General features: G+C 61.3%; 3 protein-coding genes across 10 annotated transcripts in view; 2 read left to right on the top strand and 1 right to left on the bottom strand.

Annotated features, from left to right (window-relative positions):
• Positions 1–5011: 5011 nt before the first annotated feature.
• U2AF1L4 (U2 small nuclear RNA auxiliary factor 1 like 4) lies at positions 5012–15663 on the top strand. Of its 5 annotated transcripts, none has more exons than XR_007770591.1 (9): positions 5012–5073; positions 6514–6601; positions 6800–6866; positions 7119–7168; positions 7452–7550; positions 7751–7884; positions 9335–9430; positions 10964–11147; positions 14360–14454. XR_007770591.1 is itself a non-coding variant. In XM_050930611.1 (9 exons), the coding sequence occupies exons 1-8, from the start codon at positions 5030–5032 to the stop codon at positions 11046–11048; spliced, it is 663 nt and encodes a 220-aa protein (XP_050786568.1). In that variant the 5' UTR covers positions 5012–5029; the 3' UTR covers positions 11049–11094; positions 14360–14457. The 5 variants fall into 5 exon arrangements, 4 of the variants coding, with proteins under 4 accessions (XP_050786568.1, XP_050786569.1, XP_050786567.1 ...); XM_050930611.1 differs by having other exon boundaries at positions 10964–11094; positions 14360–14457; XM_050930612.1 differs by lacking the exon at positions 10964–11147 and having other exon boundaries at positions 14360–15663.
• A 94-nt stretch (positions 15664–15757) lies between these two features.
• IGFLR1 (IGF like family receptor 1) lies at positions 15758–23904 on the top strand. Of its 2 annotated transcripts, XM_050930589.1 has the most exons (11): positions 15758–15896; positions 18336–18461; positions 18580–18664; positions 19417–19641; positions 19959–20148; positions 20342–20447; positions 20575–20725; positions 20865–20975; positions 21902–21994; positions 22072–23010; positions 23771–23904. In XM_050930589.1, exons 2-10 carry the CDS (start codon positions 18396–18398, stop codon positions 22380–22382), a joined length of 1338 nt encoding a protein of 445 aa, XP_050786546.1. In that variant the 5' UTR covers positions 15758–15896; positions 18336–18395; the 3' UTR covers positions 22383–23010; positions 23771–23904. The 2 variants fall into 2 exon arrangements, with proteins under 2 accessions (XP_050786546.1, XP_050786547.1); XM_050930590.1 differs by lacking the exons at positions 15758–15896; positions 18580–18664 and having other exon boundaries at positions 17347–18461.
• Positions 23905–24142: 238 nt separating this feature from the next.
• KMT2B (lysine methyltransferase 2B) overlaps positions 24143–25878 on the bottom strand; it is a 41407-nt gene continuing 39671 nt past the window's right edge. For all 3 annotated transcript variants that reach the window (XM_050930573.1, XM_050930574.1, XM_050930572.1), the window contains one exon: positions 24143–25180. In XM_050930573.1, the coding sequence (XP_050786530.1) occupies positions 24905–25180 (276 nt within the window). In that variant the 3' untranslated portion in view covers positions 24143–24904. The remainder of the gene's footprint in view (positions 25181–25878) is intronic.

Here is a 25878-nt window from a genome sequence, read left to right on the forward strand (position 1 = left end):
TCCTTTGGCATCAGAAGAACCTATGATTTGATTAGACTGGTTGTAAAGAACCACTGATCTCTGAATCCAGTGTTTTTGGTGGTGATATAAGAACCGGAATGCCTGGGGAAACTGCCTGTAGAGGGTCGAGCCCTGGCCAGCACTTCTCTGGGGCGGAGGGCAGCCACACCAGCTCACTGCACACTGCTGAGGTTTGGAGAATTAGTCCGGCCACAGGAGTCTTTCCTGGCGGCCCTTGCGATAACTGGAATAAGGCCAGGCCCTGGGTCAGGGCAGGGCTGCAATGAGTCAGGGGCTCAGGCCCTCATGCAGGGCTGAGCAACAGCAGTAGGCCCAAGCCTCCAAGGCCTGGGAGAGGGGGAGACGGCCACTCGAGTTGGGTGGCAGGGGGACACAGGCCCTCCCACTCCACTGCGTCCCAGTCCGGGGCCCTGGCAGCAGCAGAAGACCCACTGTTGAGTCAGTGGGGATCCTGGCTGCAACACATTTGTTGCCGGTGTTGGGTCTAAACTTTTGGTGAGCTTTGGGGAGCCAAAACACACCCAGACTGGCCGTCTCTGCATAATCCTTTCTGAACCCTTTATCGAACAAAGCACTGACCTGCAAACTACTCATGACACCCCCTTTATCAAGTAGCCATTAGCCTTTATCTCTATGCATTTACTTGTTAAACTTGCTTTTCCTGTAAAATCTTGATTGATTATGCATGACCATTATCTTTTGTTAATCACTTTGTTTACTTCTGTGTATAAATATTGATGCTCACCCCTAATAAAGGGGCCACACTTAATCTAAAGCTTTGAGAGCTAAGGATAGTGTGAGCCCGTTGATCAACGCATTGGTGTCTGGTCTCTGACAGAATTGTGTGCCCCATACCAACTCCGCACGAACTCGGGTGCTGGAGAGGTGAGTGAGGACTTGCTTTATTACCTAACACCGGCACAGGGTGCCCAAGGCAAGCAACAGTGGGGTCCGTTGCCCAGAGTGCATAGCGCCAATGAGCACACCAGGGTGGAGAAGCAAAACACATGTTTATTTGAGATCAAATAAGGTGCAAGGGAGAAATAACAATCTCAAATCCTGCACACCGCACGCAGGCGGGGCACTAGTATTTATCCCCCCCCCCCCCCCCCCCCCCGTATCTTTCTTTCTGTACTTTCCCACTGTGTGGGCTACTTTCTCATGCACGTGGCCTTGGCCGTAACATCTGCTTTTCGTCTATCTTATCTAGTATTAGCAGTATCTAGTATTAACCGGCCCTGCTAACTACGGCCTTATTGTTTAGCAGTCAGCTCATAACACAGGTGGTTACAGTCAGCACATTAGTACAGAAGGTGACAAAAGTTTAGTGAGGCTAACACAAAGGCTTTTAACATGGAGGTACTTTGGTTCACACAGGCCTCAAGCAAGAAGATTTCTACCTAGTGGCACCAACACACTGACATAGGCTCTGGCAGTAGGCCAGGTTTACTGAGCTTCTTAACCCTTTACAGGAAAAAGAGGCATTAACCCTTAACTTTCTGTTTATGACAGCATATCAAACACCACAAGAGACAGACAAATTTGCCCAGTACACCTGAGGACTAGAGGCAGACCTCCAAGCCTGCAGCTGAACCCCCAAATGGATACAGCCGACCATCCCTAGGCTCCTGCCAGGTCACCTGCTTGCAGTGCCTGATGCTGCCCTGAGATGGGACTGTTGGTGCAACAAAAACAACTGGGAACAGAATAGCTGGTACTCTGGCCAGTGGGTGGTGGTGATCTAGCTGGCACAGGCTGTCTCTGCACTGGGACCTTGCGAATTCCGGCTGGTTTGCAGGACTGAGGGATTCCCCAGAAATCTCTCTGCTCCTTGAGCACCAAATGGCTCCTGGAAGAGATGGTTAAAGGAAAGTCACCAGATGTCCCTTGGAAGTTTCCTGAATGAAACCCCAGTGGGGCTTTGCTCTGTCTCTCAGAACAGCCCAGCCTGTTCTGGTTCTAAATTCCTGTTTTCTTCTCTCTGCTTCAAAAACCAGGCTCCTTTGGGCCCTCACACCTGTTCTCACCCCCCTAGACTAACACCCCCGCCTTTGGAGAGCTCTCCCTGGCTTCTCTTTGCACCCAGCTGGGCTCTGCAGACAGAGCGTTATCGCAACCTGCCGACAAAACCCAACCATTGCTGCACCCTCACAGGTACCCATCTCCTCGAACATGCCCTCAGCTCCCCCCTCAGATCTGCCCTCTTGTGACCCCCTCCTCCAGCTCCACACACCATCCTTCCCCACAAATCCCTCTTCTGCATTCCCTGCCAGGCCCCAGACAGCCCCAGAGCCCAGCGCTCACAACTGGCCCCCAGCCCACTCTGTATTGGCCTTGGCTGGGATCAGGCTGGGAGGTGCAGTGAGACCCTGTCAGCAACAGGTCTCAACGTTCCTGTGACTCAGCATCACCCCACATTCCCTGTCAATGGCACGGATAAGAGCAGGACTCCAGCCCCTGAAATGAGTGGTGATGGTGCTCAGTCAGGCTTTTGGGGGCACTGGCAGAGCTGTGGGGGGAACCCAGGGCTGGACAGCAGAGGGCTGTGGGTCAGGATTGAGGGCCTTCAACAAAGCTGGGAGTAGGGGATGAAGCCCAGAACTGGGATAGCAGTGGACTGTGGGTCTGGAGTGAGGGGTACCAACAGAGCTGGGGGGAGGAGTCCTGGGCTGGGCTAGCAGGGGGCTGCCAGCTGTGGGTTAGGATTGAGCTCAAGAGGGAAAATTTGGCCTTTAACTGTGAAGATTCCTCTGATCTCAGCCTCAGCCTGCTCACTGCCCACACGTGATGTAAACGTACCCTTTTACAACAGTCGAACGTCAGAGTTACAAACTGACCAGTCAACCACACACCTCAGTGGGAACCAGCAATACACACCCTGCAGCAGCAGAGACCACAAAAAAAAAAGCCAATACAGTGCAGTGCTGTGTTAAACGCAAACTACTGAAAAATAAAGGGCAAATTTAAAAAAAGACTTGACGAGGTACGGAAACTGCCTGCACTTGTTTCATTTAAATGAAGATGTAAAAGCAGCAGAGTCCTGTGGCACCTTACAGACTAACAGACGTATTGGAGCATGAGCTTTTGAGGGTGAACACCCACTTCGTCGGATGATGACATGCATCTGATGAAGCGGGTATTCACCCACGAAAGCTCATGCTCCAAAACGTCTGTTAGTCTATAAGGTGCCACAGGATTCTTTGCTGCTTTTGCAGATCCAGACTAACACGGCTACCCCTCTGATACTTGAATGAAGAGGGTTACTTCTGCATAGTAAACAGAGCTGCATTAGGCCAATGTTCAGTTGTAAACTTTTGAAAGAACCAGAGTTATGAACCCCTCCCCCTCCCTTCCCGTGGTGTCCATAACTCCTGTTCTGCTGTATGTGTGTAACCCACACACCACCTGGGGTGTGGTGTTTTGTCCCATCTATGGGCACTGAGACCACTTAGCACAGTGGTTCTCAAGCTTTTGTCCTGGTGACCCCTTTCACACAGCAAGCCTCTGAGTGTGACTCCCCTTATACATTAAATACACATTTTTAGGTATTTAACATCATTATAAATGTTGGATGCAAAGTGGGGTTTGGGGTGGAGGCTCACAGCTCGCAACCTCCCATGTAATAACCTCATGACCCTCAAGGGGTCCTGATCCCCAATTTGAAAACTGCTGACTTACAGAGAGAGAGCGAGATAAAATGAGTCTGCTCTACAGCCTTTGCTAACAGCCAACTGGCTTTTAGCTCATGCAAAGAGGCTCATGCACGAGGCTCCAGGTTCAATCCTTCCCGATGACAACTGGGGTCTGTCAGTGACTGTGTTACATGAGTTCTCAGGAGAGCTGCACTTCCAGACTCAGTGTTGTCTCCCTCACCTTCCTGATGTTACAGTGGGGATCATATGTGCCAACTTCTGCTCCCAACAGTGGGTGCTCAACCACCCTCTGCCCCTGGCCCAAGTCCTTCCCCAAATCCATGCCTCTTCCCCCCTCCTTCCCTGAGAGTGCCATGTTCCTGCTCCTCCTCTCTCCCAGCATGCTGCCAAACAGCAGAGGAGTGGGGATGTGGTGCATGGGGACGAGGAGCTTGGCTGCCAGTGGCTGCAGAGCACCCACTAATTTTTCCCAATGGGTGCTCTGAGCATGGAGTAGGCACCTATGGTGGGGATGCTCACGGTACCAGGGTGCACTACCCATAGCAATGTGAGGACCCAGATGCATGGGCTGCAACGAACACATTTTCAGATTGCTTAAAACACTGTGATGGTGTGTCTCAGCTGGGGCACTGGAACTGGAAACCCCCGCCCCACACTTGTTACCAAAAGAAACATGCCTTAAGGGTGGGTGACCGGCATGCCCAGGGCACCATGGTTGAGGGAGTGCCCTGCACAGTGGAGCCCTGAGCAGCGGGTGCTGTGACGTGCTGGCCTGGGAGAAGGGAAATTTAAAAAAAACTTGCTTGCACTCTATTTTTGCAAACCCAGCAGGTGCCCCCCACCCCTGTGCTGGGGCTTTGCCCCCTGCTACATTCTGGCAGTGCCTCCTCCCTGGGCTGAACCCCTGGATCCTGTTCCCCCCACCCCCGGCCCCTCTCCTGCCCCTGCCTCTAACGGGTACACCCCCATCCAGTTTAATAATAATAGATGGAGATATACCTATCTCACAGAACTGGAAGGGACCCTGAATAGTCATTGAGTCCAGCCCCCTGCCTTCCCTAGCAGGACCAAGAACTGACTTTGCCCCAGATCCCTCGGTGGCCCCTTCAAGGATTGAACTCACAGCCCTGGGTTAGACAGACCTAAACTCAAACCATTGAGCCATCCCTCCCCCATATCTACTCCCACACCCTGCCCATCCCCCCTCCAAGAAAGGGCAGAGCGAGGGCAGCGGCTTCAGCTGGTGTTACTGAGCATGCTCGGTCCGGGCGCGCATGTTCGGTAGTCTGTCGAGGGGGGTCTATGGGGTGGGGACTACAACTCCCAGCGTGCCCCGGGGCGGGGGAAGAGGGAAGATGGCCGAGTACCTGGCCTCCATCTTCGGCACCGAGAAAGACAAGTGAGTGGGGGAGGGGGCAAAGGTCAGATGACCAGGACTCCTGGGTTCTCTCCCTGGCTCGGGGGGGGGGGCGTGGGAGTCAGGACTCCTGGGTTCTCCCCTTGGCGGGGGGGGGGGAGGAGTCAGGACTCCTGGGTTCTCTCCCTGTCTCGGGGGGGGGGGGGGGTCAGGACTCCTGGGTTCTCTCCCTGGCTGGGGGGGGGGGTTGGGAGTCAGGACTCCTGGGTTCTCTCCCTGGCTCAGGGGGGAGGGGTTGGGAGTCAGGACTCCTGGGTTCTCTCCCTGGCTCGGGGGGGGCGGGTGGTTGGGAGTCAGGACTCCTGGGTTCTCTCCCTGGCTCGGGGGGGGCGGATGGTTGGGAGTCAGGACTCCTGGGTTCTCTCCCTGGCTTCGGGGGGGGCGGGTGGTTGGGAGTCAGGACTCCTGGGTTCTCTCCCTGGCTCGGGGGGGGGCGGGTGGTTGGGAGTCAGGACTCCTGGGTTCTCTCCCTGGCTGGGGGGGGGGGGGGGTGGGAGTCAGGACTCCTGGGTTCTCTCCCTGGCTCAGGGGGGAGGGGTTGGGAGTCAGGACTCCTGGGTTCTCTCCCTGGCTCGGGGGGGGCGGGTGGTTGGGAGTCAGGACTCCTGGGTTCTCTCCCTGGCTCGGGGGGGGCGGGTGGTTGGGAGTCAGGACTCCTGGGTTCTCTCCCTGGCTCGGGGGGGAGAGGTTGGGAGTCAGGACTCCTGGGTTCTCTCCCTGGCTTCGGGGGGGGCGGGTGGTTGGGAGTCAGGACTCCTGGGTTCTCTCCCTGGCTCGGGGGGGGGCGGGTGGTTGGGAGTCAGGACTCCTGGGTTCTCTCCCTGGCTGGGGGGGGGGGGGGTTGGGAGTCAGGACTCCTGGGTTCTCTCCCTGGCTCAGGGGGGAGGGGTTGGGAGTCAGGACTCCTGGGTTCTCTCCCTGGCTCGGGGGGGGCGGGTGGTTGGGAGTCAGGACTCCTGGGTTCTCTCCCTGGCTCGGGGGGGAGAGGTTGGGAGTCAGGACTCCTGGGTTCTCTCCCTGGCTCGGGGGGGAGAGGTTGGGAGTCAGGACTCCTGGGTTCTCTCCCTGGCTCGGGGGGGAGAGGTTGGGAGTCAGGACTCCTGGGTTCTCTCCCTGGCTTCGGGGGGGGCGGGTGGTTGGGAGTCAGGACTCCTGGGTTCTCTCCCTGGCTCGGGGGGGGCGGGGCGAGGGGTTGGGAGTCAGGACTCCTGGGTTCTCTCCCTGGCTCAGGGGGGTGGGAGTTGGGAGTCAGGACTCCTGGGTTCTCTCCCTGGCTCGGGGAGGTGGGGGTTGGGTGTCGGGACTCCTGGGTTCTCTTCCTGGCTTGGGGGTTGGGAGTCAGGACTCCTGGGTCCCAGGCACTCTGGGGGTTGCTGGCACCACCAGCCCCTTGCTCACTAAACATCTCTGGCCCTTTTCCAGGGTTAACTGCTCTTTTTACTTTAAGATCGGGGCTTGTCGTCACGGAGACAGGTGTTCCCGCCTCCACAACAGACCCACCTTCAGCCAGGTGAGCCTGGCAGTGGGGCTCCGGGGCGCAGCATCTTGGGGATCAGGATGCAGCCACCTCTGGGGTGGGGCAGGCGGGGAACAGACACACACAACACCACATGGGGACAGCTCACCTGCCGCTGGGACGCAGCCACCTTTGGGCGGGGGGCAGCTAGGGAACACGGACACCTCACTATGTCTGCATCTCTGTTTGTAGACCATCGTGCTGCTGAATCTGTATCGGAACCCCCAGAACACGGCCCAGTCGGCAGACGGCTCGCACTGTGAGTACCCACTACCCCCTCCTGGCCCAGCTGCATGGGACACTGTCTGGGGAAGTGCACAGCCTCCCAGCCCTTCTCGTCCCTTAACGCCCTGATCGGGTCTCCGTCCGTGCTCCTGGGCACTGCCTTACTTGTGAGGAAGCTTGTGGCCTCTGGAGATGCCCCTCACTCCTGGCAACAGGAGGCACAGGGGGCACCGAATGCAGCTTGCCCATTGTCCGGCAGCCGTGAGTCTGTCTCTCTCTCCTCCAGGTCATGTCAGCGATGTGGAAGTGCAGGAGCATTATGACAATTTCTTTGAGGTAAGTCACTGAAAGCAAGCTAGGATAGAACCCAGATGTCCTGGCTCCCAGGTTCCCCTACTCCACAACCACAAAACTCCACTCCCCTGCCAGAGCTGGGAATAGAAGCCAGAAATAGTGACTGCATCTCACATCAGGCAAGCCAGCCTTATGTGGTATATCACTGCGGCTGTTCCCCACCTGCCCTGCCCCAGAGGTGGCTGCATCCGAGGGCCAGGCTAGCCGACCCTGTACAGTGTTACTGGGTATTTGTCCCATGAAGCTCATTCTGTCCCTGCGTCAGGAGGTCTTCACAGAGTTGGAGGAGAAGTATGGGGAGATCGAGGAGATGAACGTTTGTGACAACCTTGGGGACCACCTGGTCGGCAACGTCTATGTCAAGGTAACCCCCAGCGCCCCCCACCCCGAGCCAGCCAATACCTTCCCTGGGACCAGATTGGGGCCAGTGCCCACTAGAGGGGAAAGGCCCTGTGCCCCATTCCTTTCCCCTCCCCCCCTCGAGGCAGCCAATACCTGCCCTGGGTCCAGATTGGGGCCAGCGCTCCCCAGAGGCAGGCCCTTTTGACTCTCGTTCCTCCCCAGTTCCGGCGGGAGGAGGATGCCGAGCGGGCCGTGGGGGAGCTGAACAATCGCTGGTTCAATGGCCAGGCCGTGCGGGCCGAGCTGTCCCCAGTCACCGACTTCCGCGAGTCCTGCTGCCGCCAGTACGAGATGGGGTAAGTGACTGGGCACAGGGATGGCACCTCTGGGACTCTGCCCTCATTAACCCCTCAGGGATCCCCCTTTCTGGCCAGTACCCACTGGACGCCCTGACCCCATAATCCCTCAGGATCACCTCTCCCCAGGAAGGTACTTGCTGGTCACACTAGCCCTTTACCCCCTCAGGGACCCACCCCTCTCCCCAGGCCAGTACCCACCAGGCTTCCTGGTCTGCTTAACCCCTCGGGGACCTCCTCTCCCCAGCAGGTACCCACTGGGCGTCTGGACCCCATTAACCCTTTGCAGTGTTCCCTCGAATTTTTCCCACCCATGTGCGGAATGAATTTTGTGACACATCATCTCCAAGTTGGTGCACCTAACAAAATTCATGGTGCGGGCTGGGGCATTCGGAGTGCAAGAGGGGGCTGAGGGCTGGAGTCGAGTTATTCGGAGTGCGGGAGGGGGCTGAGGGCTGGAGTCGAGGCATTCGGAGTGTGGGAGGGGCTCAGGGTTAGGGTCATAGAAATCATAGAATATCAGGGTTGGAAGGGACCTCAGGAGGTATCTAGTCCAATCCCCTGCTCAAAGCAGGACCAATTCCCAGTCAGATTTTTACCCCCTTAAGGATTGAACTCACAACGCTGGGTTTAGCAGGCCAATGCTCAAACCACTGAGCTATCCCTCCCCCAAAGCATTTGGAGTGTGGGAGTTGAGAGGGTTGGGATGCAGGGGGGTGAGGGATCCAGCTGGAGGTGTGGGCTTTGGGGTGGAGCTGGAGATGAGGGCTTTGGGGTGCACTGGGGTAAAAGTGAGCAGAGAGGACTCCCCCCTCACCCCATCTCTGTCTCCCCTCAGCAGCACCTGGGCTGGGGAGAAGAGGCACCTCTCCCCCAGCCACAGCAGGTCCTGGCCGGGCAGGGCCGGGGCACCTGTCCCTCAGCCTTGGCAGGTTTGGGGCTGGGCTGGGCCGGGGATGGCGCCTGTCCCCTGGCTGTGGCAGGTTCGGGGCTGGGCTGGCTCAGGGCCAGGGGAGGGGCGGGCAGGTTCAGGACTGGGCTTGAGGAGCGGTGCCTGTCCCGTAGCTGCAGCAGGTTCTGGGCTGGGTCAGGGCCAGGGAAGGCACCTGTCCCTGGGCCGCGGCAGGTTCAGGGCTGGACTGGGTCGGGGCTGGGGGAAGGGCGGGTAGGCTCAGGACTGGGCCGGGAGAGGGGTGCCGTGGCAGGACTGGGCTTTGGGGAGAGGCATCTCTCCCCACCTCAGCCCTGAGTGCCTGCGCAGCGCTCACTAGGCAGCTGTGTGGCCACGCAGCTTAGAGGGAACGTAGAGCCTTGGGGATTCCTCTCCCCCGGCAGGTACCTGCCTGGTACCCTGGGCCCATTAACCTTTCATGGTCAGTGCCCCCTGGCCAGCACCAGCTGCCACGAGTGCCCCCATCGCCGACTGTCACCCCCTTGCTTTGCCCCCCAGGGAGTGCACGCGCGGAGGGTTCTGCAACTTCATGCACCTGCGGCCCATATCCCGGGAGCTGCGCCGGCAGCTGTATGGGCGGAGCCGGCGCCGGCGGTGAGTGGGAGCGGTGGGCCTGGGCCCCGGGGAGATGACTGGAGGGTGGGGGCAGCTGCTTTCCTGGGGGAGGAGGGGGTGTGGGGGTCCTGTGGCGGCAGGGTAGGGAAGTCCCTGGGCTGTACAAATGAGGTCGGGAGGTGCTGGGGCAGAATGAGTAGCAGGGGTCAGGGGTGCTGGGTGAATGATGATGCAAGGGGGAGGTATAGGGGCTGGATGCAGTGCCCCCCAAGGGGAGCTTAGGAGGAAAGGGGGATGACACAGCAAACCCTGGGGGGTTGGGGGAGCTCTAGGGGCTGGGGGGTGATGCAGCGCCCCCTGGGGGGGGGGATAATGCAGCGCCCCCTGGGGGCTGGGGGAGGATGCAGCACTCCCTGGGGAGCTGGCGGAGCTCTAGGGGCCGGGAGGGTGACACAGCGCCCCCTGTGGGGCTGGGGGAGGATGCAGCACCCCCTGGGAGGCTGGGCTGGGGGAGCTCTAGGGGTTGGGGGGTGATGCAGCACCCCCGGGGGGGGCAGGGGATAATGCAGCGCTCCCTGGGGGCTGGGGGAGGATGCAGCACTCCCTGGGGGGCTGGGCCGGGGGAGCTCTAGGGGCTGGAGGGTGATGCAGCGCCCCCTGGAGGGGGGGGATAATGCAGCGCCCCCTGGGGGCTGGGGGAGGATGCAGCACTCCCTGGGGAGCTGGCGGAGCTCTAGGGGCCGGGAGGGTGACACAGCGCCCCCTGTGGGGCTGGGGGAGGATGCAGCACTCCCTGGGGAGCTGGCGGAGCTCTAGGGGCCGGGAGGGTGACACAGCGCCCCCTGTGGGGCTGGGGGAGGATGCAGCACCCCCTGGGAGGCTGGGCCGGGGGAGCTCTAGGGGCTGGAGGGTGATGCAGCACCCCCGGGGGGGGGCAGGGGATAATGCAGCGCTCCCTGGGGGCTGGGGGAGGATGCAGCACTCCCTGGGGGGCTGGGCCGGGGGAGCTCTAGGGGCTGGAGGGTGATGCAGCGCCCCCTGGAGGGGGGGGATAATGCAGCGCCCCCTGGGGGCTGGGGGAGGATGCAGCACTCCCTGGGGAGCTGGCGGAGCTCTAGGGGCCGGGAGGGTGACACAGCGCCCCCTGTGGGGCTGGGGGAGGATGCAGCACCCCCTGGGAGGCTGGGCTGGGGGAGCTCTAGGGGTTGGGGGGTGATGCAGCACCCCCGGGGGGGGGCAGGGGATAATGCAGCGCTCCCTGGGGGCTGGGGGAGGATGCAGCACCCCCTGGGAGGCTGGGCCGGGGGAGCTCTAGGGGTTGGAGGGTGATGCAGCGCCCCCTGGAGGGGGGGGATAATGCAGCGCCCCCTGGGGGCTGTGGGAGGATGCAGCACTCCCTGGGGGGCTGGCGGAGCTCTAGGGGCCGGGAGGGTGACGCAGCGCCCCCTGTGGGGCTGGGGGAGGATGCAGCACCCCCTGGGAGGCTGGGCCGGGGGAGCTCTAGGGGTTGGGGGGTGATGCAGCCCCCCCGGGGTCCGGCCATGGCCATGCTGACTCTGTTCTCTCTCCCAGGGCCCCGTCCCCATCGCGTTCCCACGACCGGCCCCGTGACAAGAAACGCCAGCGCTCGCCCGACCATCGCTATGGACGCTTCTGACCCCTCCCCAGGCTCCTTGCCTCACCTAGCCCCACCCAGGCACCAGGTCACCTGACCTGCCCTAGACCCAGCGGAAGTGCAGCTGCTGGAGTCCCCACGGTGGGAGGGTTTGGGGATCCTTAAGGCCCCTCTTTACATTCTGCTAGTGTAACCCCGCGTAGCCCATAATTGTACTGGGGGTGGGGCTTCTCCCTGGTTGTTGAGTTGGTAGGACCCAGGCGCCCGGGGAGGACTGCTCAGGGAGTGACGGTCTGAACTTTGTCCCTCCCCCCGTGTGGGATGTAATGATGAGAGCTGGAATAAACTAGACATGATCCACCCCACCTGTCTCATTCCCCCTGGGTGCAGCATGAACTAGAGATTACATCGATTGGCAGCAGGAGGTGCCATGCCATGGGGAGCGGGGCAGGGAACCAGTAGGGGGTGCTGTGCTGCAGGGAGCAGGGTTGGGGCACTGTGCTGCGGGGTTAGAGACATAGCAGGGATGCCATGCTGCAGGGAGTGGGGGGGGGGCGTGCCATGGGGTGGGGAAATGTCAGGGGCGCCGTGCTTCAGGGCAGTGGTGTGGGGGGCACTGTGCTGTGGGAGCTGGTCAGGGGCTGGGCAGTGGGCTGGGGGCCATAATGGGGCATGCTGTGCTGCAGGGAGTGGGGTGGGGGGTGCTGTGCTGCGGGAAGCAGGGTGAGGGGCCATGCTGCGGGGGGGGGGGGTCATACCACACAGCAGGGTGGGGGCGCTGTGCTGGGGCAGGGGGCCATACCACACAGCAGGGCGGGGGCGCTGTGCTGGGGGAGTCGGATGAGGTGGCCATGCTGCAGGGCAGGGGCGCTGTGCTGGGGCAGGGGGCCATACCACACAGCAGGGCGGGGGCGCTGTGCTGGGGCGGGGAGGCATACCACACAGGGCAGGGGTGCTGTGCTGGGGCGGGGGGGCATACCACACAGCAGGGCGGGGGGGCTGTGCTGGGGGAGTCGGATGAGGTGGCCATGCTGCAGGGCAGGGGCGCTGTGCTGGGGCAGGGGGCCATACCACACAGCAGGGCGGGGGGGCTGTGCTGGGGCGGGGGGGGCGCATACCACACAGCAGGGCGGGGGGGCTGTGCTGGGGCAGAGGGCATACCACACAGCAGGGTGGGGGTGCTGTGCTGGGGCGGGGGGGGGGGCGCATACCACATAGCAGGGCGGGGGTGCTGTGCTGGGGCGGGGGGGCATACCACACAGCAGGGCGGGGGCGCTGTGCTGGGGAGTGGGGTGGTGGAACCATACCACACAGCAGGGCGGGGGTGCTGTGCTGGGGCGGAGGGGCATACCGCATAGCAGGGCGGGGGTGCTGTGCTGGGGTGGGGGGGCATACCACATAGCAGGGCGGGGGCGCTGTGCTGGGGAGTGGGGTGGTGGAACCATACCACATAGCAGGGCGGGGGGGCTGTGCTGGGGCGGGGGGGGCGCATACCACACAGCAGGGCGGGGGTGCTGTGCTGGGGCGGAGGGGCATACCACACAGCAGGGCGGGGGTGCTGTGCTGGGGCGGAGGGGCATACCACACAGCAGGGCAGGGGTGCTGTGCTGGGGCGGGGGGGGTGCATACCACACAGCAGGGCGGGGGTGCTGTGCTGGGGCGGAGGGGCATACCACACAGCAGGGCAGGGGTGCTGTGCTGGGGCGGGGGGGGCGCATACCACACAGCAGGGCGGGGGTGCTGTGCTGGGGCGGAGGGGCATACCACACAGCAGGGCAGGGGTGCTGTGCTGGGGCGGGGGGGGCGCATACCACACAGCAGGGCGGGGGTGCTGTGCTGGGGTGGGGGGGCATACCACACAGCAGGGCGGGGGTGCTGTGCTGGGGGGGGGGGGCATACCACATAGCAGGGCGGGGGGCGCTGTGCTGGCGGAGTGGGGTGGTGGAACCATACCACACAGCAGGGCGGGGGCGCTGTGCTGGGGCGGGGGGCGCATACCACACAGCAGGGCGGGGGCGCTGTGCTGGGGGGGGGGGCGCATACCACACAGCAGGGCGGGGGTGCTGTGCTGGGGCGGAGGGGCATACCACACAGCAGGGCAGGGGTGCTGTGCTGGGGCGGGGGGGGGGGGCGCATACCACATAGCAGGGCGGGAGGGCTGTGCTGGGGCGGGGGGGGGGGAGCGCATACCACACAGCAGGGCGGGGGTGCTGTGCTGGGGCGGAGGGGCATACCACACAGCAGGGCAGGGGTGCTGTGCTGGGGCGGGGGGGGGCGCATACCACACAGCAGGGCGGGGGTGCTGTGCTGGGGTGGGGGGGCATACCACATAGCAGGGCGGGGGCGCTGTGCTGGCGGAGTGGGGTGGTGGAACCATACCACACAGCAGGGCGGGGGCGCTGTGCTGGGGCGGGGGGCGCATACCACACAGCAGGGCGGGGGCGCTGTGCTGGGGTGGGGGGCGCATACCACACAGCAGGGCGGGGGTGCTGTGCTGGGGCGGAGGGGCATACCACACAGCAGGGCAGGGGTGCTGTGCTGGGGCGGGGGGGGGGGCGCATACCACATAGCAGGGCGGGAGGGCTGTGCTGGGGCGGGGGGGGGGGAGCGCATACCACACAGCAGGGCGGGGGCGCTGTGCTGGGGAGTGGGGTGGTGGAACCATACCACACTGCAGGGCAGGGGTGCTGTGCTGGGGCGGAGGGGCATACTGCATAGCAGGGCGGGGGCGCTGTGCTGGGGCGGAGGGGCATACCACATAGCAGGACGGGGGTGCTGTGCTGGGGGGAGTGGGGTGGTGGAACCATACCACACAGCAGGGCGGGGGTGCTGTGCTGGGGTAGGGGGGCATACCACACAGCAGGGCGGGGGTGCTGTGCTGGGGTGGGGGGGCATACCACACAGCAGGGCGGGGGTGCTGTGCTGGGGCAGAGGGCATACCACACAGCAGGGCGGGGGTGCTGTGCTGGGGGAGTGGGGTGGTGGAACCATACCACACTGCAGGGCGGGGGGCGCTGTGCTGGGGGAGTGGGGTGGTAGAGCCATACTACACAGCAGGGCGAGTGGGGCTGTCCTGGGAGCGGGGGAAGGGCATACCACACAGCAGGGCGGTGGGGGTGCTGTGCTAGGGCAGCGGAGCATACCACATAGCAGGGCGGGGGGTGCTGTGCTGGAGGGGCCATACTACACAGCAGGGTGGGGGTGCTGTGCTGGGGGGGGCATACCACAGCAGGGTGGCAGGGGTTCTGTGTTGCAGGGAGCACAGGAGGGGAACTGAGTCTTGCTTTGCATTTGTCCTGTTGAGTTCCGTTCCCGAAATGAGGTTCTTTCTTGTAAAATATGTCGTCTTGCAGGTACATCCGACCTTCCCGCTGGACCTGGCGCTTCCTTTGGCTAAGCAGGACGCTGCCCATCTCCATACCCGGTTATTGACCCAGCTGTAGAGCTGCACAACCAGTGAATCAGCATCTGAATTTTGACCTTTTTAACGATGTTAGAAAACCGGCCAGCTGCATTGCCTTGTTTCTGTGTCCACACTTTTTACGCTGGGCTCGTGTTATGCTGCCAAGTTACTCCTGGGGGAATTCTGCCCTACTGCGTGTGCTCATAATTAACGAGTCCTGCAGATTTTTAATTTTTTGAGCAGAAAAAAGCTTCTGCTGAATTGTTGCTGCAGTTCTGACTTTTGCCCACCAGAAGGCACTGTGGCGCTAGGGCAAAGCTGCAGCTCCCGACCAGCGAAGGAAGAATCAGCACCTGCCTTCTTCAGGGCAGAAGCCAGGGGCTATGGGCAGACACAGCGTGGGGTGCTGGGGGGGGGGTCAGGCAGGCTCACAAGGGCGAGTGGGGCAGGAGCTCAGTGGGAGTGGAGGCACAGGCCCCGGAGGAGGAAGGTGCAGAGCTACACGGGGACGGGAGGGGCTGGGCAGCGCCGGCTTTAGGACGTGCGGGGCTCGATTCGAAAGAGCTGCCGCCAAAATGCCGCTGAAGCCAGCAGCAGCAATTGAGCTGCTGCCGAAGATAGCGGCAGCAATTTGATGGCAGCTCAATCGGTTGGAGGGTCCTTCCTTACCTTGCAGGGCCCCTCTTCCAGACGCTGTGGGGCCCTTGTAGGCGCGGGGCCCCATTCACAGGAATCGGGCGAATCGACCTAAAGCCGGCCCTGCGCTTGGGTGGGGAGACAGAGACACAGGGATGGGGGAGGGGGTACAAAGCCACATAGGGACAGTGGGACGGGGTGCAGAGCCACTTGGGATGGGGGTAGTGGGTGTCTGAGTGGGGGTGGAGGGACACACGGGGACAGGGGCAGATGTGCCTGACTGGGAGAGGCTAGGGGTCAGCCAGGGTCTGTCTGGGGGAAGCTCCCTAACAGTCCCTCCCTCCACCCACCAAAAAAACCCCTCCCAAGTTCACATGCAGCAATTTACTTTCCTCTCCCTCAGCTCCTCTGTCACCCCGACTCCCCCAAGCCTTTGCCCTGTGTCAGAGGGAGGTGAGAAATACGAGTCTGTGTTTATTACTCAGAGTTCTATATTAATATGCCTAGTAAGGAATCTATTTCTCAAAAACCATTACGGACAACAAAAAAGATGCAAGTATGGTTACACACGTATTTGCTGACAGGTATTTTGAAATAAATGACCAAAAATAATCAAAATGGGTGTGATTATATTGTGTTATGCAGAATTTTATATGCAGAATTTTAAAATATTGTGCAGAATTTTTAATTTTTTGGTGCTGAATCCCCCCAGGAGTAGCAAGGGCAGTTCCAGCAGCGAGGCGCAAACACGATATTTTCCAAGGGTTTCTTCTTTCTTCAAGAAAACGTCTTTCAATAGGCTGCAGTCAGACGTGAATCAAAACCTTTGGCCTTTAAAGGGACCTGCTGCAGTAAGTGTGAACTGCACCTAGTGACTGTGGGGCCTGTTTGGGGGACAATGAGCCGGGTTTGGGGGTCTAACGAGGTGGGTAATTATAAACCTTCACTCTCAGCTAGTGTGTCCCAGCAGTGGAGCTCCAAACTTGTCACAAAGCTGGTCTGTTACACACCAGGGTGGGTGTTTTAACTGTCATGCTGTGCGGAGGGCTCCCACAGACAGAGCAGATACACCCAGACTGGAGGTGGGGCTGTAATTAGATTTCCCTGAGCCAGGAACAGTTAATGCCTGGACCACGGCACCCATCTCACCATCGAGTCCCAGACAGTCCCCTTGGGCTCTCCAGTCCATCTCGCCCCCCAAACAAGCTGGACTTAGTGATCACTGACACGTTCAGGTCGCATCCAGTCCCAAGAGACCGTGCAGCCCAGATCCATGGGAGCCTAGAGCAATGGTTTTCAGCCTGTGGCCGTGGACCCCACGTGGGCCGCATACTGTCCAAGGCGGGGCCGTGCCGCCATTCAAACTTGTTTAGGGGTCTGGAGATGGAAAAAAGGTTGAAAATAACTGGCCTAGATTTTTCCCCCTGAAGACAATGCCTGTAGTTTGTTACAGGATCAGCCAGCTATTAATTAGGAATATGAGTTATTTACAAGTTAAAGCAAGCAGGGGTATGTTGGCAGGGGTCCAGCTCCCTTCTCCCTCTTAGTTCCCAGACGCAGCTCGCTGGAAAGTAATAGTCCAGAGTGCAGCCTGCAGGCACTTCGATGGGTTTATTGGGGCTAAACAAGCAAACATGTTCAGAAGCCAGGCCCTTCGCACCAGTTGTGCTATTTCTACACGCCAAGAGTTTTCCGCTTCCCCTCACCCCACTACAGGTCTCTACGCAGAGAGAGTCTGCCTCTTCTTCTCCTAACCCCTAGCTCCAAACACCACCGAGTCCCTCTTCCCCCACTCTTCTTGGCAAACTTAATTATACTTGTTGTGCTCTTCCCCTGGGCCCACTCACCCGTTCCAATCCATGGTCAGGTTCCATTCTGGGGGGTCCTGAGTCGGGGGTCGATGAGCCGCCTCTTTTGTACCTGATGGGAGGGTTAAGGAGCAGGTCATGGTCACTCCTCTGCAGATTCCACGTCTCCTTTCCAGCTACCTGGTAACAATTGCAACCCCTTGCTCCATTAGCCCCTCATCTTCAAGGCTACCAGCCGTGGGGGGGGGAGGCGAGGGGGGGTGCAGCCTTGTGCTTTCACTTACATTCACTTGCTTATTTAGCCTGTTTAAAAGCAAAGCCAGAAGCAAGATGATGATTGATTGGTCTCTACCCTATTTACTTTACATTCTCCTAACAAGCGACACACACTGCTGAGTTAGCATCTGAGCTAAAGAGTGACTGAGGCTGCAGTGATCTGTCCTTTGGGGCGGATCGCACCCCCCCCCCCCCACCCCCGGGCTCTCTGGCTACAGCCTTTGGCCCTGTTCGAGGTCAACCAGCCCAGATGGAAATTGTTCCTGTGACTTTGTTTGATTTCCTTCAGACTCTAAGCCTCCAGCCGAGCTTCCCTGCACAGAGCAGGTCTCCAGTGGGACAATTTTCGTATTGCAAAAAGTTTTCCACGTTTTAAAGCAAAACTCACACCTCTCCTTATCGCCGGGAATACCGACATTGCAAGTGAGCTGAACGCAGGCAGCAATTTACAAGCATGTCATAGAGTCTAAACACTAAATCCATTCTCATTAGACTAATACCTATTCTGAGCGAAACTAGCATACAGGTGACCTGGTCTGGGCTTCAGCGAGTCTGTTAGGTCTTAGCTCACGCCTGCAGCCCAGGCACGGACGGGCATCTGGCACAGCCAACATCACATACTTGGGAATCTGAAATTCCCACGAGGCGACTAGCTGCACCTTTCAATTCTTAAACCCCTGCTGAATGCTGGCCTTGTGGCTTTGCAGACCTTGTAGCTCTCAGCTTCTCCTGACTGCTTGGGATTCACACAAAGAGGAGAAAGAAGCTTCTGGCTTTTTCAGCTCCCAAGCAGTGGTACGATTTGGAAGACAAAAGACAAAAAATGTTCCCTCTGCACCTGCCCCATAAACTGCATCCCAAATTCTGAAGGTAAAAAGCTTTTCTCCCCCGACAGGAACTGTAAGGGACACAGGGGCATGGTGAGCCCAATGCTGAGATGCAGCCACCGCTGGAGTGGGGCAGCCAGGGAACAGCCACACACAATGCCACACAGGGACAGCTTGCCCGACACTGAGACGCAGCCACCTCTGAGGGCAGGGAACAGCTGCACAGTACCACCCCCAGGAGCGAAAGCTTTCCACTCCATGAACTTCATTTTACCAAGAACCAGCTCACCGGTTCTCAGTCCTGCCCACACATCCTGAATGCAGCGGCATTTAGTGTCACTGTCTTTTCCTGCACTCTCAGCCCCTGTATTTTGTCTAGATTCATCAGCTGCAGGAGTCTCAGAGCTGGCCAGTTCTCAGCACCCGGTGAGCCATCCCCATGCGGTGTTATGTGCAGCTGTTCTCAAGTTACCCTGACTCAGACCTGGCTGCATCTCAGTGCCAGGTAGGGTGACCAGATGTTCTGATTTTATAGGGACAGTCCCGATTTTGGGGGCTTTTTCTTATATAAGCTCCTATTACCCCCATCACGATTTTTCACACTTGCTGTCTGGTCATCTTAGGCCCGGGCAAGCTGTAACCATGTGGTGTTATGTGTGTCTGTTCCCAGGCTGCCCCACTCCAGTTGTGGCTACATCGCAGCACCAGGTGCGCTGTCCCGTCCGGTGTTACAAACAGCCATTCCCCGGCACCCATGTCTGGGTAATCCCCATGCAGTTGGTAGTGCTGAGTTGACTGGTTATATCTGCCTCAGCTGACTGCTGTTTTTCAGGATGGCAGGAAGTGTGCAGGGTGGAGACGGGAAATGGGGGGCTGGCTGGGGGGGGGGGGGCAGCACCACGGAGTTCACACACCTTACAGAGGTGAGCAGCGAAGCAAACACACGTGTAACTTGCCAGCCCAGACGACCGTGGAGGGCCAGCAGGAAAGAGGATACACACGCTGGGCAGGGGTGAGAGCCTGGGGGACAGCTGGGGCTGGTAGGGTGGGGTATCAGAGGGGCACACAGGTTGGTGGGGTTATGGAGGGTGCGTGGGGAAGGGGTACAGGCCAAAGGGGTGAGCTAGGGGGAGGGGTATGATTAGTGGGGTGGGGGCTGAAGCAGCCAGGGGGCTGTGGGGAAGGAGTACAGGTGAGGAGGGTTGACGGGAGCTGGGGGTTTACAGGCAGCTGGCAGGGGGTGGGGTGCAGAATGAGGATTTAAGGACCTGGATGTGGTTGGGCTCAGGGTCAGCTGGTGGGGGTATCAGTAGGGCCGGGACTGTGGCTGGGGGAGGGAGTAGCTGGGATGTGGGGGGTTACTGCCCCTGGAGCGTGGGGGGGTTGGGGTGAGCTGGAAGATGTGGGGGGGTTGTAGGTGAACCCCACATCCCCCCTCCCCATGTTCTCCCCTCTCCCAGGTCCCAGCACTTCCAAGCCCTCCCCCCAACACACACACATGGTCCTTGCCATGCTGCTGCCCCTGCTGCTCTGCCTCCTGCCCAGCGCCCTGCTGCCCCCCGGCGCCTGCACGAGGGCCCGGAGCTCCCTGTCCAAGAAGTGCAGCTCCCTGCAGTACTGGCACCAGCAGGCCCAGGCCTGCGTCCCCTGTGAGAACGGCTACGCACACAGAGTCCCACTGCACGGTGAGTGGGGGGGGGGGGGCAGAGAGGGCTCAGCAGGGGGTACCGTGTTGCAGGGCGGGGGGCTCACCAGGGGGTGCCATGCTGTGGGATGGGGGGCCTGGTAGGGAGCACTGCGGTGTGGGGCAGGTGGTCAGCAGGGGGCCCCAGGGTGCGCGGGGGTTGTCTTGCTGCAGAGAGTAGGGCAGGGGGCTCTGTAGGGGGCACTGCTGTGGGGCAGGTGGTCAGCTGGGGATCCTGGGGTGTGTGCAGTGGGGCACAGGGTATGGGGCACTATGCCATGGGGCTAGGGGCTCTGACTCACTCTGCGGTCTCCCCAGGACTGGAATTCACCGTGAACTGCGGCGTGAGGGACACAGGCGGCCGCTTCGCAACTCCCACCCAGGAGTGTCCATCCAAATCCTTCAACGATGGGCGATTCCTGCTGTGCCAGCCCTGCTCCCAGTGCCCGCCCGGCACCGAGCTCAGCCCCTGCACCCGCCTGCAGGATGCCCGGTGCTGCCCCCCGGGGTACGGCATGGACCCACCTTGGCTAGAGCAGGGGCTGGGAGTCAGGGAGCTGGGTTCAATCCCTGGGCCTGGGAGGGGAGTGGGGTCTAGTGGTTAGAGCGCGGGGGGGCTGGGCACCAGGACACCTGGGTTCTCTACACGGGGGGGACGTTGCTCTTTGCCCTGTTTGACAAGGCTGCTCTCGGCTCCGCAGGCAGCGGCGGGGGCCGGATGGGAGGTGCCGGCCCCAGTGCTGCTTCCCCACCGAGCGGTGTCACCCTGCGGTCCGGGCTGACATCGACTGCAACAGCCCAGCGGAGGTAGGTGCTGGGGGTGCGGAGCCAGCGTCAGAGGGGGGAGGGGGGAGCCAGGACTCCTGGGTTCTATTCGGACTTGGGCGGGGGGTGGCAGGCGGGCTCATTCCCTCTGCCTGGCTCTGCCTTTCAGGCTCCCGGCGCCGAGTCTTCTGCCTCCCCCCCGCCGTGCTGGCCTGGGGCCTCCCCCACGTCGCTTCCGTCTGCAGAGGGGCCGGGGGGCTCTGCTTCGGCCCCCCCCTCTGGGACCCCTGGAGCGCCCGGATCCTGCAGCCACACGGCAGGTACGTGGGGCCTGCCAGCGCCCCCTGCTGGGCCAGACCCGCGCTGGAGGCACGGGGAGCTCGCCCCACAGTGCCCCCTGCTGGCCACGGCCAGAGTAGCCGGGCGCTGGCCCCTGACCCACCGCCGCCCTCATTGCAGGCTATGGGGGGCACGTCGCTCTTCTGACGCTGCTGCTGCTGCTGCTGGTGCTGCTGAGTGGGTCCTTCGCCCTCCTTGTCTGGACAAAGCGTGGCTGGTGCCCCCACCAGGGTGAGTAGCCAGCCAGCCCCACAGCTGCCCTGCCCCACTGCCCCCCTTCTGCCAGTGCTGGAACAGACCTAGGCTGACCCCATGCCCTGATTTTATAGGGACACTCCTAATTTTTGGGTCTTTTTCTTATATAGGCTCCTATTACCCCCCACCCCCATCCCGGTTTTTTGCACTTGCTGTCTGGTCACCTTAAATAGACCCCCAGCTCCACCAAACTTCTCCCCCAGGTGAGAGCCCTCCCAGAGAGCAGGTCGCACCCACTGTCCATCAGGCTTCTCCCCCATCCTCCCCCCGCTCCCACCTTCATTGAACTCCTGAGGCAGAGGCTGGGAGAACCCTGCCCCCCTTGGATAGGGGCAGGGTCTGCTCTGTTCTGGGAGGAGGGCCTTGGAAGAGTGGGAGGGGCCTGCCCCCAGGGAAGGGCTGCTCTAAGCACTAGAAGCCCCAATGTCAAGGGCAATGCTCCTTGGGCAGCAGGTGGAACCTAGCCCCTGGGGGGTGGAGCCTAGCCCCTGGGGGGTGGAGCTCCTTGGACAGCAGGTGGGGCCTAGCCCCTGGAGGGTGGAGCTCCTTGGGCAGCAGGTGGGGCCTAGCTCCTGGGGGGTGGAGCCTAGGCGCTGGGGGGTGGAGCTCCTTGGACAGCAGGTGGGGCCTAGGCCCTGGGGGGTGGAGCCTAGGCCCTGGGGGTGGAGCCTAGGCCCTGGGGGGTGGAGCTCCTTGGGCAGCAGGTGGGGCCTAGCCCCTGGGGGGTGGAGCCTAGGCCCTGGGGGTGGAGCTCCTTGGGCAGCAGGTGGGGCCTAGCCACAGGTGGGGGTAGTGAAGCTTTGCTCCGTGAGCAGCAGACAGGGTTTGGGTAGCTGCTCAGTGCACCCCTTGGGCTGGGGGTCCAGGACCCCAACCCTCACCTCCTCCTCCTGCCCCCTCAGCCTCCAGCTCCATGGCTAAGCCCCATCTGCTGCTTCACCCCCAGAGTGCAGAGGAGACATCTGGCATCATAGCACCCACCATTGGCCATGCAGGTAGGTGTGGCTCCCTTCCCTCACCAGCCATGCCTACACACACCCTGTCCTAATCACCCCCGCTCTGTGCCCCACAGGCCTGTGGGGGGCACCACTGCAGCACCTGCTGGATGACCCAGATGTGCTGGAGGAGCTGATCATGCTGCTGGACCCTGAGGGCAAGGCTGGGGCAGGCACCCGGCACCTGGCTGCCCGCTACGGCCTCTCAGCCACCTGGATTGACTATGCCTATTCCCTGCGCAGCACGCGCAGCCCCCTGCGCGCCACCCTGGAGACAGTGGCTGCCCGCCAGCCTGATGCCACGCTGGGGCAGCTGGCTGGGCTGCTGACTGCCATGGGGCGCAAGGATGCCCTACAGGTGCTGGAGGGAGTGCAGGTGGGGGTGTGAGGTGCATGCCTGGACAGACATGCAACATCCTTGCCAACCACAGGAAGGAAATGAGCCAGGACCGTGTTCACACTGCCCTCCACTCTCTAGCTGTGCCACCTCACTATCCCATCTATCCTCCTCCACAAGAATCACAAGGCAGCTGGGTTCTCAGGTGCCAGCCTCCCCCGGGTGCAGGGGGGGGGGTAGTAATCCACCAAGAACCATCAAGGAGTGTAGTTAGAGTGAAGACCAGGACACCTGGGTTGCCAGGTGGCTGGGGGCAGCTGTTAAGAGCAGGCCTGGCCCCCCCCCCCACTGGAGGAGAGTTGAGGGTCAATCAGGCAGAGGGGCTGCCTTCTCCCACCTAGTCTCAGAGCCCATGGTGCAGACAGTCACATCAAAGGGCAGCAGGAGGCACCTAAGCCACATTGGAGACCTTGACACCACCCTCAGCCCAGGAGACAGTGACTGACGGATGCAGGACAGGAGCATCTGGTAACTGCCACACTGCAGCAACCTAGGAGGACAGCTTGCCCAGTACTGAGATGCAGCCACCTCTGGAGTAGGGAACAGCTGCACATAATGCCACATGGGGCCAGTCTCTGCAATGAACCTGTCCCGAGCAGCAGGCACAGGCCCTGAAGGTGTCTAAGGGTATGTCTACATCTACAATTTTGCAGCGCTGGTTGTTACAGCTGTATTAGTACAGCTGTATAGGGCCAGCGCTGCAGAGTGGCCACACTTACAGCAACCAGCGCTGCAAGTGGTGTTAGATGTGGCCACACTGCAGCGCTGTTGGGCGGCTTCAAGGGGCGTTCGGGGAACGCAAGAGCAAACCACGGGGAAGCAGATCTCCTTCCCCGCGGTTTGCTCTCGCGTTCCCCGAACCCCCCTGCAAACCGCAGGGAAGGAGACCTGCTTGCTCGGGGGTTCGGGGAACGCGAGAGCAAACCGCGGGAAAGGAGACCTGCTTGCACGGGGGTTTGGGGAACGCGAGAGCAAACCGGGGAAGGAGACCTGCTTCCCCGCGGTTTGCTCTCGCATTCCCCGAACCCCCCTGCAAACCGCGGGGAAGGAGACCTGCTTGGGGGAGGGGGGGATTCGGAGAACACCGGAGCAAACGGCGGGGAAGGAAACCTGCTTGATTACCAGAGAGGCTTCCTCAGGTATGCTGGGATACCTGCTTATTCCACGGAGGTCAAGAAAAACGCTGGTAAGTGTCTACACTTGATCACCAGCACTGGATCACCAGCGCTGGATCCTCTACACCCGAGACAAAACGGGAGTACGGCCAGCGCTGCAAACAGGGAGGTGTAGCGCTGGTGATGCCCTGCAGATGTGTACACCTCCTAAGTTGCAGCGCTGTAACCCCCTCACCAGCGCTGCAACTTTGTGATGTAGACAAGCCCTAAGGAGTCAGCGGACGCTGCCCCGTGGAACTCTGCCTGGAGGCGTGAGACTAGGGAGGAATGGGAATAGATCCTACAGGCGCAGAGCACCCCCCTCGGCCAGCAGCCTCCTCCTGGGGTAACAGATGGTGAGTGGCCAGAGCCAGGTGGTAGTGGCTGGGGAAGCAGCAGGGAGCTGTGGCTGCCCCAGGCCTGCACCAATGGAAAAAAGAGGAGGCACTTCTGCAGAGCAGGGGCGGGAGCTGGGGCAGGCCTTTCCTGGCAGGGGGCAGTGTGCCCAGACCCCCTCTCAACCTCTGGGGGCCTGGGCATCTCCACAGAGCCCATTTCCCCCCTTCCCCTGCCACTGACCCGAGGAAGAGCGCAGCATGTGAAAATGGCCATTTATTTAAAATTATACCAACAGGGCGGGGCCGGGGGGCACAGGGCCGACTCACCGCTTTAAATAAAAAAGTGCATAGAAAATAAACAGGTTTAGAAACATCTGTACAAATATCTACAGGGTTGGGGGGCCTGCCCTGGCCCCCCACCCCCCACTCACACCCTCCCCGTACAAAAAGGAAAGCAGTCCCCAGGCCAGAGCTGGGAGTCCAGACTCAGGAGATGGGGGCTGGGCAAACTCACCCCCTCAACATACACACACACAAACACACACCTCATGCCTCTGCTAGTGCAGATCAGCAGGGGGGTCATTGTGCTCCCCTGCTCTGGGGCAAACCCCACTAGCCCACATGGGGGGCTCTGAAAAAGGGGCAAGACCCTGTTCCCCAAGGGGCCTGCCCCAAGTCAAGTCTTGCTCCTCCCTGCCCAGAAAAGGGGGGCACTTGGGGGCAGGAGCCACAAGCTGCCCTGGAACCAGGGGTTGGGGGAGGGGCGAAGGAGGAGATCACAGCAGAGGAATCTAGGGCACCAGGCCCTGCCCCCAGCACCAACGCTAGGGGCCCTTCCTCCCCAGGCCAGTGTCTGGGGGAGTTGAGCAGCTGGGCTCCCTTGCTCCCCAAAAGCCCAGCACTGGGCTGCTGGGGGCCTGGAAGAGGGGAGGACTGGGGGGAGGTAGCAGGAAATCAGGGGGCTCTGGAGGGGGCTGATCCCAGCTCCCAAAGGTGGGCACCCTAGGTAGAGCAGCGGGCGCTAGTTGAGGAACCGGCGGCAGCGCTTGGCCCCGCAGTTGCAGGGCAGCTTGGAGCCAGCGTCCTCGATAGGGAATTTGTAGTCGTAGGTGAGCTCCTCGCCGCGGAAGATGCGCCGCAGGGCGAAGATCACGATGTGCTTCTGCCCCTCCACGTGAATGACGCGCGAGTAGCAGTTGGGCTCGCACGAGTGGTTGATGAAGCGGGCGGCATTGCCGTGCATCGTGGCGTCCACCACGTCGAAGTCGTCAATGCGGAACATGTAGCAGCCGATGCCCTGGGGGGTGGGGTGGGGATGGGTCACAGGACACCCCATGGCCGCTGCTGGGCCTCCGAGCCAGCAACCCCCCACGCCACCCTCTCCTGCCCCCAGCAGCCGTCCCTGGCCACTCCTCCCCACCCCCTGGCCACCAGCCACCCCTCTCCTGCCCCCTGCAACAACCCCTCCTGATCCCCCGAGCCAGCAACCCAGCCCCAGCAACCCCCAGGCCGCTGCCACCCGCCACCCCTCTCCTGGCCCCCTGCAGCAACCCCTCCTGATCCCCTGAGCCGGCAACCCCCAGGCCGCTCCTACCCACCCCCCGGCCACCCCTCTCCTGCCCCCCCTGCAGCAACCCCTCCTGATCCCCCGAGCCGGCAACCCAGCCCCAGCAACCTCCAGGCCGCTCCTACCCACCAGCCACCCCTCTCCTGCCCCCAGCAACCCAACTCACCAGCTGCTCCTCCCACAAGCCTGTGACCCACCCCCAGTAACCCACCCCCCCAGCTGCTCCTGCCCTCCCCTGCCAACAACCTGCCCCTGGCAACCCCCACAAGCTGGCAACCCACTCCCTGCAACCCCCACAGCCCCAGTCTCCACCCCCACAGAGCAACTCCCCTCTTGCCCTCAGCCCCTATGGACCAGCCCCCCAGCAGTCCCCCTCCTGCCCCCCCCCAGCACCACCATCCCCCATGCCCAGCTGGAGCCTTTAGCAG

Source organism: Gopherus flavomarginatus, chromosome 20 (assembly GCF_025201925.1).
Source record: "Gopherus flavomarginatus isolate rGopFla2 chromosome 20, rGopFla2.mat.asm, whole genome shotgun sequence".
Taxonomy (NCBI): domain Eukaryota; kingdom Metazoa; phylum Chordata; order Testudines; family Testudinidae; genus Gopherus; species Gopherus flavomarginatus.